Below are 12,812 nucleotides of genomic sequence, written 5' to 3'. Positions count from 1 at the left end.
CACACATACATGCACACATACATGTGTACCCACCACACAGTTCACCTGCCACACGTGCACACATACATGTGCACCCATCACAGTGCACCTGCCACACATAAATGTGTACCCACCACACAGTGCACCTGCCACACATGCACACATACATGTGCACCCACCACACAGTGCACCTGCCACACATACATGTGCACCCACCACACAGTGCACCTGCCACACATACACACATACATGTGCACCCACCACACAGTGCACCTGCCACACACACATGCACACATACATGTGCACCCACCACACAGTGCACCTGCCACACACACATGCACACATACATGTGCACCCACAACACAGTGTACCTGCCACACAAGCACACACGGCATTTCCTGCCTCTGCCCACTCTGAGCACACCTACCCCTCAGGTCCTGGTTTCTAAGCACCAATTTCCACTAAGGTCATCAGGGAACCTTGAGGAAACAGGTGATTCCAGGGCTGAGAAAGAGAACAATTTATTGTGTCAGGAAGCCAGAAAGTGGCCACGTCTAAAACTCAAACGCTCTCTGGAAGCAGCTCCTACAGGCGAAGTCTTAGATTTATGAGTATAAAAATAAATGAGGGCGCTAAGGAATCATAGCCAGTTGAACAAGAAGGGAATTCCTGAGGCCAAACCAATGTAAACACAACGTCTAAAGGTGGGAGAAAACACAGCCCTTCCTTAATCAAATGTTGACTGATAAACGCAGCAGGAACCATGTGACTAGCAACTCTCCATTTGGAAACCCCCAGACAGTATCCTGGCAGGCTGTCAGGTGACAACAGGGAGGAGGAGGTCACAGTCTCAGGGCTGCTCACAAAACACACATTGGTTACACAGGGAGCTTATCACAGGAATAAATATGGCATTGACTCTCAAGTGACCAAAAGAGCCTTAGCCACGGGACAAATGCACATTGCGTGTCACCTTGACAAGGCGCCAGCAGGAAGCAGCCTCACTTCTGCAGCGTCTCCCATCGTGAAGAAATGTTGGATGAACAATGTGGACACAATTGCTGAATGACTGACCCGTAGTTTTCAGAAATGTCAGGTAACAATAGGCAAGTAGTGAGGGGTGCCATGCCAGTGGGCAGGATGCAGGACACCGCAGGGGGAGTGGGGGTGCAGCGGGCCGTCTGCACGGGGGCCCTGCTGCTCAGACACTGGGCAGGACGTGGCAGGGGGCCTGGAGTCCAGCGGGCCTGTCTGCATGGGGGCCCTGCTGCTCAGACACTGGGCAGGAAGTGGCAGGGGGCCTGGAGTCCAGCGGGCCTGTCTGCATGGGGGCCCTGCTGCTCAGACACTGGGCAGGACGTGGCAGGGGGCCTGGAGTCCAGCGGGCCTGTCTGCATGGGGGCCCTGCTGCTCAGACACTGGGCAGGACGTGGCAGGGGGCCTGGAGTCCAGCGGGCCTGTCTGCATGGGGGCCCTGCTGCTCAGACACTGGGCAGGAAGTGGCAGGGGGCCTGGAGTCCAGCGGGCCTGTCTGCATGGGGGCCCTGCTGCTCAGACACTGGGCAGGACGTGGCAGGGGGCCTGGAGTCCAGCGGGCCTGTCTGCATGGGGCCCTGCTGCTCAGACACTGGGCAGGACGTGGCAGGGGGCCTGGAGTCCAGCGGGCCTGTCTGCATGGGGGCCCTGCTGCTCAGACACTGGGCAGGACGCAGGACGTGGCAGGGGGCCTGGAGTCCAGCGGGCCTGTCTGCATGGGAGCCCTGCTGCTCAGACACTGGGCAGGACGCAGGACGTGGCAGGGGACCTGGAGTCCAGCGGGCCTGTCTGCATGGGGGCCCTGCTGCTCAGAGACTGGGCAGCGCACAGGCAGGTCTGTGCTGACCAGCACAGGATAGTCATTTGTTCTCACGGTGTTTCTGTAACTTTGAAACTGCTATAAAAATAAAGGTTATATAAAAAGAATAAAGACTTGGGCGGCGCCTGTGGCTCAGTCGGTAAGGCGCCGGCCCCATATACCGAGGGTGGCGGGTTCAAACCCGGCCCCGGCCAAACTGCAACCAAAAAATAGCCGGGCGTTGTGGCGGGCGCCTGTAGTCCCAGCTACTCGGGAGGCTGAGGCAAGAGAATCGCTTAAGCCCAGGAGTTGGAGGTTGCTGTGAGCTGTGTGAGGCCACGGCACTCTACCGAGGGCCATAAAGTGAGACTCTGTCTCTACAAAAAAAAAAAAAAAAAAAAAAAGAATAAAGACTTTAGACTACTAATCTGAAAGAGAAACAGTGTGGTAAAGAGAATCTCTCGGCAGCAGGCCAGTGGCTGTCTGTCTTTACCCAGGACACCAAAATGGGGGGCTGAGCTAACATCAAAGTGAGCTATCTTGTGTTAAATGTGAGAATCTCTTTCTTAAACAGAGCTTAGTTGTCAGACTAACCAATGATTGCCTTGTTCTGTTACTAAAACAGCATCAGAAAATCGTCAATCTTGGTTGGCCCAGAATAAAAAAAACTATTGGAGGTACATCTGCTACCTGGCGGGAAGGAGCGATGAGGCAGCATGCGGGTGCGCACACTGTCACTTCTCAGTCTTTCCTTGGGGACCGAAGAAATGTCAGCCTGCAGAGGCACCAGGAAACATAAAGGTTCCTCCAAGAGGGAAATGGCACCACGGACAGAGTGGGACCGTGGGAGATGAGTGTAAACACAACCCCATTCATAGGCTGGGGCTGTGGGGTGGATCGACACACACAGTCAGCAACTGGGAACGTCTTTCTTAGGTCCTTCCCCACCTTCCTCCCACGGGAGCCTGCTGTGTCCCGGATGCCGGCAGAAGACACAAGGCTCCGAGGCAGAGTCAAACGGCAGCGGCAGCAGCTGGATCACCAGTGTGTGTGGACACCTGAGCCCTCACGCCCAGGGTGACACAGGTGCACAGGGGGTCGTGCTGTCATTTATGGAACGGGAACCCTCCCTGCTCCACAGTGCGCCTGTGTAACCTTCGCTGCAGAGAGGGACATCCTGATTACGCCGGTCTGTACACAGCATCCCTTTGCTCAGGGGAAGACGCTCTCCCTGTCTTCCACGGCTGTGCTCCTTCCCAACAGCCTTGACAAGATCAGCTGGAACAAGGATGGACAGTGTGCTGCTCACAAGACAGACAGAGGGAGAGCCAGACAGAACTGTCTCCCAACATCTCATCACCCACCTGTCAATTGAGAACAAGAAGGTTGAGCTGGGAAAGAATACAGTTTAATGGACTAATTTAATAGACAAAGAGAGGCGTAGAGAACTTGACTGAGCTGGGCAGCTGTTGGGGTGAGAGGTGGTCTGAGAGGGAGTCTCAAGGTCATCTTCCTCCAGTTGTCACACACAACCCATGTGCTGATGCACTGGTGTTTCAACATGGACGCACCCCACATGGTAACAGAGTTCCAGCATTGGGGAAAACTGATCTGGAAAAGCATTTTAAATAGTTGAGACTATTCACTGTAGTGGGAACAAATTTTACATAATTTGATAGTTTAAAAAAACTACCCTTGGGCAGTGCCTGTGGCTCAAAGGACTAGGGCTCCGGCCCCATATGCCAGAGGTGGCGGGTTCAAACCCAGCCCCGGCCAAAAATAAAAAATAATAAGAAATAAAAATAAAAACTACCCTTCTCCTACCAACTATATTTCACAAACTATTAGAGCAACGTGCCTCCTACAAATGAAAACAATCAGCCAGAGGGTGAGCCAGCTTCTTGCCAGGAAGTTAAAACCACTACAGGCTATTTCAGTCCCAAAACGCACTGAGTCCCTATCCTGTGCTATAAATAAGGTGACAGAGGAAAAATACATTTATTTTAACAGGGTAACGACTCTACAAACTGCAAAATTCTAGCAGTTTAGAAATGTAGTACATACTAAAACATATTTACATATATTTTAAAAGGATTCGATAATATAAATTAACCCCTTTAGTGTTTCTGGGCCAGCGCAACATCCATACACCTCATAAACAGATAAACAACTTTCTTTTTTTTCTGAGTTAGAGTCTCACTCTTGTTGTGCTGGGTAGAGTGTCATAATATCAGAGCTCACAGAAACTTCAAACTCCTGGGCTCAAGCGATACTCCTGCCTCAGCCTCCCAAGTATCTGGGACTACAGGTGCAGGCCACAATACCCAGCCGATTTTTCTATTTTTAGTAGAGACGGGGGCCTCGCTCTTGCTCAGGCTGGTCTCGAATTACTGAGCTCAAGGGATCCTCGCACCTCGGCCTCCCAGAGTGCTGGCGTTACAGGTGTGAGCCACCATCCCCGGAAATAAACACCTTTCAAACCAGAAAGCCCAGAGAGAACATTCTCAAGAAGCCAAATGTGGCATTGTGCCCTGTGTGAATCAGTCCCAGGGGCTTGAATTATTACTGACTGGGTATCATCGTGCTGTGTGAACCAGGCTGAACGTGCTTCCTACAGAAAATGTCTACCTTTAGACAGTTACAAACTCACCCAAAACCCAAATAAGTAAATATACAGAAGTTTTAAAATAATGCAAAAACTATCTTTATTATTTTTAAAGCCAGCACAGTGGCTTTTGGCATAACTATCCGTTTCTAATACAAAACTGGATTAAATAAATAGCATCCAATGTATAAATAGACCATGAAACAATTTTGAAGGTAAAAAGAGAACTCTTCTGTAAATAAAAAAAAAAAAAATTAACTTTAAAAATTTTCTTTACTGTGAATCAAAGAATCACTATGTCACTTTAGAATTTGTCAAATATAATACAAATCTCAATTTAGTACAAAAGTCTTCATGCTGTAAAATATTACACATTAAAAAATTAAATAGCAAAATCTCGTATTACTGCCCATTGTACCTGCCATTTCATACCAATCTTTATTTTTTTAGCACTTTATTTATTAGTCATCCATGTCAAAAACTCCCATAATGCCTCTGTGCAGGGCAAGTGTGAAGGGGCCGGATGGGAGGGGTGCTGTTGGGGCCCCGGGTCTGAAGAAGGGAAACGAATTTGGGGAGGATAAACAGTGGCCAAGTAGGACAGGTGGCTCAGGAACCCCAGGGCAAAGAAACAGTCTCTACGAAGAGTGTGCGAGATGTCTGTCTTCACCAGGTGTACTGTTGCTCCCACTTGTTGGAGAGTGAAGAAGGTCTCAGCACAGCTGTCTGTGGCGTGTGACATTTTCATTAGAATAAAGTGAAGACAGAGGCCCAAACAGACACAAGATGTTAAGCTGGGATGTGTACACAGGTGCTTTGGAAATTTCATTCCTAAGAATCCAAAGCGAGTCCAGATTGCACCTATGGGCTGTGTCATCTCATTCCTGCCTCAGTTACTATGCTGTAGGTTGTAGAAAAAGGATAAATTAGCAACGACCCATCCTTGGGTTGTTTTTTGGTGGAGGGAGGGCACAGCAATGATTTTGAAATAAGCTTTGGAAAAAAAAAATCATGTAAGCAGCATGCACGAGACCACCTTTATGATTAACTAGAAAGCTCTGTGTATCTTTGTATTTCCTTTGAAAAGTTACTTCCATAAATTTGTATGTTGGTCACTTAATACCAAAATAGGAATCTTAATGAGTTGTGAATTTCCTCTGAAAACGATGGCCATCCATGCCAACAGAAACCCGCTCCTGCACCGTCACCTGCCCCGTGCTGACACATGCACCTCGCACGGACACGTCACCCAGAGTTCACAGAAGAAGAGAGCACTAGTGTCGTTTCCAAAATCTAATTTCCTTAAACATGACAACGAAGGAGCACAAAACATCACACCAAAGACGTTTCCAGGCGAAGGCTGGCTAGGTGCAAACTCCCCCTCAGCATGGTTCTCCAGATGTGTCTCCCCTCCAGGGAGGCCAGCCGGTGTCACCCAGCCCCACTCAGGGCTGAGGCCAGCTGACCACCAGGGCCTCCCTCTACTCAGTAGGACCTGAACGCTCCAGGTACTGACAAGGGCAAGAGTAGAGCTTTTTGACGGCAATGGGGCTGGGGGAGGATTGAAGCTCACATGTTTGTAAACACGTTTTTAATCTATCGCCACCCTATTTAAACCTGCCCACTTGCAGTGTCTCACGGGTGGGGTCCTACATGGGCTGTGTCCCTTCTGCTCCCTTGAATCTACATCCCAGCTTTGAGGTCAGAGTCTTTGGAAAAGTCCCAATCCTCTGGATTACTTTAGGATGTGGGTTAAAGACAGTTACAAACTTTAAAAAGGTTCCTAGACATCTCCTGCCGTTCACGGGATCAGCTACAGAAGATGAGAATAGAAGTGGGGCTGGCACAGACTAGGCTCATACATGACCTCCTGTCACCTGAGCCACACCCTGACTTCTGAGGTTGGAGCCTTTCCAACAGACACTGCAAGGGTAAACTTTCATTATCTGGAATTCACAAAAGATAGATGAAAAATATCATTAAATGTCTTTTTTGTAAAAAATATCTGAGCTTGAAATTAGTTCATTCATGTGCCAAACTATTTTACCTTGAATATTTTTTTAAAGGAAAAATTAATCACATTTCCTAACTTCGTTTTTTTTTTTTATTTATAGTTATTCCAAAGCAGATATGCTATGATGAGATAGATCTAAAAATACAGTTCTTATCCTCAAAACCCTGGTTACACATGAGGCTAGAAATCTCTTTTCCAAGAAAAGATTTTAACCAGCGAGTAAAATATAAAGATCGACCTGTATCCCACAAACATTCAAGTGAAATTGTCTTTTTAAAAACTTATATTTTCAAGGAATGTTTTTTGCAAAGCAGCAGCTTTTATAATTAGGGAGTAAATAAAAATAATACATAAATGTCTGGTGTTTGTCCCTGCTAACAAATGGAGAAGAGATAGAAAATGGAATTGATAGATTTTTTTTTTTCTTTAACCTAAATAAATGTAGGTTTTAGATTCTCCTGTTAAGGCCTTAAATAGGCAATTAACCAATACAGTTCACTAACCTATGCTTTCTATACAATCAGGAATTAAACAACCCCTTTTTAGAGACGTCCTGAGATGACATTTAATGCTAAAAGTAAAATAAATAATCCAGCAAGAACAAAAATTTAAAATTCCAATAATTTAAACTTTGGGGGTATTTTTTTTTTTACCAAATTAATAAACATTTCTAAAATATTTTAATACAAAATTATAAAAGAAAAAGTGCATAAAAAGCAAGAAACTTTAAAACTTCAGCACAATTACAATTATTCTGAATACACTGACGATAGCCAGGTAAACACACTGACGTTCAAGGAAACCTCAGGATTTATAAGTCCAGGATCACAAGAATAAGTCAAATAAGGCTTTTTTTCTTAAAAAAATATACAATACACAAAGCAGTTTTGAAAAAAAAGTAATATTATTTAACAGTTTTCTGACTTAAATATTTTCACATAAGTTTTATATCACCATTAATATTTATATACATGTCAAAAGTGAACAACAAAAAAATCAAAAGATGCCCTTTCAAAATAACAGTGAAATATCTGTTTCTTTAGGAATCTGAAATGAGCCCCTCTCTTAATATACAAAGTCCATACAATATTTATAATAAAACTACTCTCTTCTGAAACAAAGGAGGCAATGAGAGAAAATAAAGGCAATTATTTTTCAGGAGAAAAAAAATAAAACCCGGCTTTATATTACAATGAAAAAGATACCCATTTATTGGTAAAATGAATACAATACTGATCTGAAGTGCTTGGAGGGAGGTGACACTCGGACGCTCTCTCTGCAATTGGGACTAGTGCTTATATTTACAAAATATACTGTTCAGCCACACAGAGGCCCATATATCTGTCTATGTACATATGTATTTATATATAGAACATATAAATAATTTCAAAGGAAAATTAACATGAAGCAGAGAACCTTCCATCTTTGGAATGCTGCAGGAACAACGTGCGCGCACTCTGCCCCAGCACGGGGGAGATTTGGTTTGGGGCGTATTTAACGTGGCACCATGGATGATATTAAAGAATTCCCTGAAATAAAAAAATACATCTGTTTACGCATGAAGAGAAAATCGTGGAGTTTTTACGGATTCTTAACTACAAACACACTTCTTATGTACTGAGGTGGAAAGGGCCACAGGTCCTGTTCCTAGGAGACAGCTCTGTGATCTCCTGTTCGCAACGTATGGCTTGTGCTTCTGCGATCACCTAACCCACGGGCCTGAGCGCAGATCTGCGCAGGGAGAGTGCCGCTGCCCCGTGAGGACGGTGTGGTCCTTACTAGTGAGTCAGGTCTACACGATTCCCTGTGTGGACGTCCCAGAGACTGCATTCTTGGAACTGATGATTAGGTCTTTGTAAGGAGAGAGAATTGGTCCAGCCATCTCTCAAGGTATTGGTTATATTGACTGTGGTAGACTAAAAAGAGTCGATTTCTAGTCATTTTCAAAATGCACAGAGAAAAACATGGAAAACACTTCCCTGTGTGTGTGGTAGCATTTTTTCTGAACTTGATGCACCTCTTGTGTTTGTTTTGTAAGCTATGCTTCTTAGAACAGAAAGCAGGAAGGAAATCTCACACACTTTTCCGTGTTAACATCTGTCTTTGCTGACACAAAGAAACAAAAACACACTCCAGTGATGTGAGACCCAGTCAGAGTCTCTGCTGACGAGACACCGGCCACGGTGGAAGGCGAGACTGCTGCTGGAGTACCTGAGTTCAGAGATTTGCAGATGAATGAGAACAACGCGTTTACATTTTCCCCAGTTTTTTTCCTAAAAGTCTCTGAAATACAATGATTCTTTAGATAATTTTATAGCTACAAAACTATTGTGGTAACATTTCAACACTTGAAGCTTTAAAAAAGAAGTTCCAAGTGCTTTGTTCTTCGCAAACTGTAACTTCAGATGTGCTCTCCAGGGCGCCCGCCCGCATCAGAACACGTTGGTGAGGGCCTGCCACTCGCCCCCCGCCTCCTGCACCACCTCCTCCAGGTGCAGGGTCTGGCTCAGCTCCTCGCCGTCCTGCTCCAGGCGACCAGCAGACGCCTGCAAAGCTCCTGTCACATAGGCAGAGGAAACACAGCAGAGTCTCAGACCTTTGACAGCACAAAATAATTCACTTTTAAATAAAGACTTCCTTGAGCTAAGCTTTGTGCCAATTTTCATCAGTCTCTGAGTATTTATTTGTTTAAAGGGTAATAGTTCTTTTTTGAGTCTCACTTTGTCACCCTGGGTAGAGTACCGTGGCCTCATAGCTCACAACAACCTCAAACTGTTCGGTTCAAGAGATCCTCTTGCCTCATCCTCCACAATGCCCAGCTATTTTTAGCTGGGTGTCACTCTTGCTCAAGCTGGTCTCAAACTTGTGAGCTCAAGAGATCCACCTGCCTTGGCCTCCCAGAGTGCTGGGATTACAAGTGTGAGCCACCTCGCCTGGCCCAAAGGGCAATAGTTCTATCTATTCTAACAGGGATGGTGTGAAAATTAAATTTAATTACTTAGGTGGTAGTGCTTAGCAAACAATAAAGCACTATGCAATTATTAAGCAACTATTACCACAAATATTCCAGCTTGGAGCTACGTCTGGATAATGACCTTTTGTAAATCCCTATAAAATAACTGTATATGGGGCTAAAAGTAATTTACAATTTAGAACACAATAAACTAAGACAGAAAAAAGAAAGAGGGGGGAGAGGGAGACTCCTGGATCAACAGAGACAAATTTCTGAATTAATATGCTTTCAATCCTAATGAAGGAGTAACTTGAGCCACAGGATAAATGGCTGCGTCGGCCGCAGTCACTGTTGGGTGACTGTGAGCACATCAGAGCACTCATGACACACACTTACTCCCATAAAGGTTATATTAATACAGCATCAGTAATAAGCAACTAATACTTAAATATTAACGTGTAATTTCTATAATAGAAAGTACCAGAGGCACTAGAGTGTGGGTGTTAGAAAATCATCCTTTTCCTCCTCACTTCCCCACAACATGTAGTCCTCCTCCTGAGTTCCTACCCGCCAGGGCGCTACCCCCCAACTCCCCCACCCCCCAGAGCACGGGCCCCAGTGGTGCCCTCGGAGCTCCGGACGGCTCTGCTCAGAGCTGTATTTTAACTCCCCTCACAGCTCCTCGGCCTGGCAAGGTTATCAGTTCCTCTCCTTCCTGAAATGGAGACAGATGCACTGCCAGACCCCGTGCGGGCACAGGGTGAGAGTCAGGAGTGAAAAGGCAGGCGGCAGACTCACAGCCAGACCCAACCCCCGACCCTGACAGCATCAGTGTCAGGGAACCCTCAGAGAAAACCAAGGCCCAGCTGTAGTTTGTGCAGAGTCAGCAGGACGCAGAAGCATGCGGCCAGACGCTGCCACTTTCCCTGCCAGCATCAGGATCACCCTGGCTCCGACACCTGTGCCCCTGAGCAGCATAATGGCCCTCACCTGCCCACAGCAGGCTGGGGCTTCAGAAACCCTGCGGAGACGGAGGCGCTGCCCCGGCTGCTGACTACGCACACACGTGGGAGCAGCACTGAGAACCAGCGGCTCAAAAACACTGCTCGTGCTCAGGCTGAGGGCGGCCCTCTTGCCCCCGAGAAATCTCTGCATCCTCCCCAGGATGAATCAGAAATGTCATCCAATTCTGAGTGTGTGTGTGTGTTGGGGGGAGGGGGAGGGTATCCCACACACAGCCCTGGAGACCCCGCACACTGAGTATCAGCAGACAAAGCACCAGCTCCAGCCGGTGAACTGAGGCCCGACCCCCATGTGACCGAGGAGAGACGCCCCTCACCGATGCAGCTGTGCGCCCGCTTCACGTGCAGCTTCATGTTGCTCTTCTGCGTGAAGCCCATGACGCAGTAGTCGCACTTGTAGGGCCGCTCCCCCGTGTGTTTCTTCATGTGCACCTGCAGGGCACTCTTCTGGTTGAAGGCCTTCTCACAGAGCGTGCAGTGGAACGGCCGCTCCCCTGCACAGAAAAGGCACGCCTCAGTGTCACTGCAGAGACCCTCTGACAGGCTGTGGGAGGAGGTGACTGTGCAGAAAGACGCCGTCTTTAAAAAGATCCGAGTGGTGCTCATCCTGGCGCCGTTACTCGGACTGCCATTCAACAGGATTCTAGGGCACTCACTCCACGTCAAGTCACAAAATTAGTTTAATCAAAAGCTACTGCAAGTCACAGAAGCATCCGAAATAAAAGTTGAGCATCTATGGCCTACGATGTTTCTAATGCATTTGGGGCAGCAAAGAAAACGACATTAAAGACACGAGAAGAGCAAAACCACTTACTAAAAACTATGACTTATATGGTATTTTAAAAATGTTATTTAATTGCTTTCAAGTTAATGTAGAGATTGACAATGCAAGAACAGCTGCTGAATCTGAAGCCCCTACCCCCAGTCTGAGACAGGTCCCCACCCCACCTAGAAGGCTCTATTCCACATGCTCGGTTGGCTGCCTCTCAGTCTCCCACTGGTCCCTTCCCCCGAGGCCTCCAGGACCACACAGTGGCACTCGGCCCTGCGTGCTCTGAAAGCACCTGGCCTTACCCACCACCACCACCACCCCCATCCCCGGCTGAGATGGCGCGCCCCCTTAATGCCTACATAAGGTAGGCACAGTCCTAACAACAGCCCCAGGGCTTTGGGCCCACACCCTGGAGTCTGAATCTGCTGAAGGCTCATCTCACTACCTTAGTAATCACAGCTGCTCATCAGCTGGTTTTGGGTGAGAAGGGAGATGAGCCAGATGGGACCAGTCTGACAGGAAGAAGCTGTGCTCCCATCCAAAGAGCTGGGTGTTGCTGAGTCCCTGCACCACCTGCAGCAGATGCCCCACTCAGGGGAGCCTCAGTGGGCATCACTGACTGTCAGGTCTGCAGACAATCGCCCAGTGGGGCTGGCTCGCCCTGGCCTATGAGGCTCTGAGTAGAGAATGGCCAAGCTGTCTGGCCTTCTGACCTGAAGATCTGCAAGAATGACTGGTGGAGGTCACATGAAGCAGTTACATTTGTGGCAATTTATTAAAGAACAAAAGGAACAAATACCATGCCCCACCCTTTGCTGCTTTTTAAATCTCAGCCAACGCGTATGATTTAAAACACGATCATCTGAGAAGTCTGATGAACTCATCCCTGGAGCCCTCAGACGTCAGGCAGGCCCAAGAGAGCCAAGAAGGCTGCAGGGATGGGGTGCCCCAGAGGGCCAAGAAGTCTGCAGGGATGGGGTGCCCCAGAGGGCCAAGAAGTCTGCAGGGATGGGGTGCCCCAGAGGGCCAAGAAGTCTGCAGGGATGGGGTGCCCCAGAGGGCCAAGAAGGCTGCAGGGATGGGGTGCCCCAGAGGGCCAAGAAGGCTGCAGGGACGGGACCCCTGGTGCTAGGAAGCCAGACTGACCACAAGAGAAAGGACTGAGGGGCTGTACAGGGACACAAGCAGCCCAAGGAGAGAAATGTGGGAGCCCAGGCTCACTGCCTGGCGTCCATGCCTGCAGCCTTTCAGGACTTCAGAGCCCCAGGAACGTCCAATCCCTTCTACAGGCTCTGAGCTCACAGAGAAGGACGCAGAGCCCTCAGCCAGTCTCTCCACCAAGAAGAGTAAACCATGACTGAATGCTCACCCACCAACCAACATAAAATGGCATAAGGCAATCTGCTAATTAAAAACTAGGCTATCAGGATGAGTGTTTTCCTGCCAAAACAATTTTAAAATACTGCTCAAAGTTTAACATCCGTCTCCATGAAACACAAAACTATAGAAGATATAAGTGCCATCAGATGCTACAGCCAGATCATGTGGGATTACTAATGAAGAGAAAAAATTCAGAAACAGGATTACAATAGTAATTTTCACAATCAAATACAAATAAAATATTAAATGATCC

General features: G+C 47.4%; 1 protein-coding gene across 5 annotated transcripts in view; it reads right to left on the bottom strand.

Annotated features, from left to right (window-relative positions):
- Nucleotides 1–6,836: 6,836 nt before the first annotated feature.
- ZNF236 (zinc finger protein 236) overlaps nucleotides 6,837–12,812 on the bottom strand; it is a 139,471-nt gene continuing 133,495 nt past the window's right edge. For 4 of the 5 annotated variants that reach the window (XM_053571725.1, XM_053571722.1, XM_053571723.1 and 1 more), the window contains exons 30-31: nucleotides 10,725–10,901; nucleotides 6,837–9,028 (exon numbers count right to left, since the gene is read on the bottom strand). In XM_053571725.1, the coding sequence (XP_053427700.1) occupies nucleotides 8,865–9,028; nucleotides 10,725–10,901 (341 nt within the window). In that variant the 3' untranslated portion in view covers nucleotides 6,837–8,864. The remainder of the gene's footprint in view (nucleotides 9,029–10,724; nucleotides 10,902–12,812) is intronic. The other variant, XM_053571726.1, reaches the window with a different exon arrangement.

This window comes from Nycticebus coucang, chromosome 19 (genome assembly GCF_027406575.1).
Source record: "Nycticebus coucang isolate mNycCou1 chromosome 19, mNycCou1.pri, whole genome shotgun sequence".
NCBI lineage: Eukaryota > Metazoa > Chordata > Mammalia > Primates > Lorisidae > Nycticebus > Nycticebus coucang.
The sequence above is the reverse complement of the archived record's forward strand: the minus strand, read 5'-3'. Positions and strand labels throughout refer to the sequence as shown.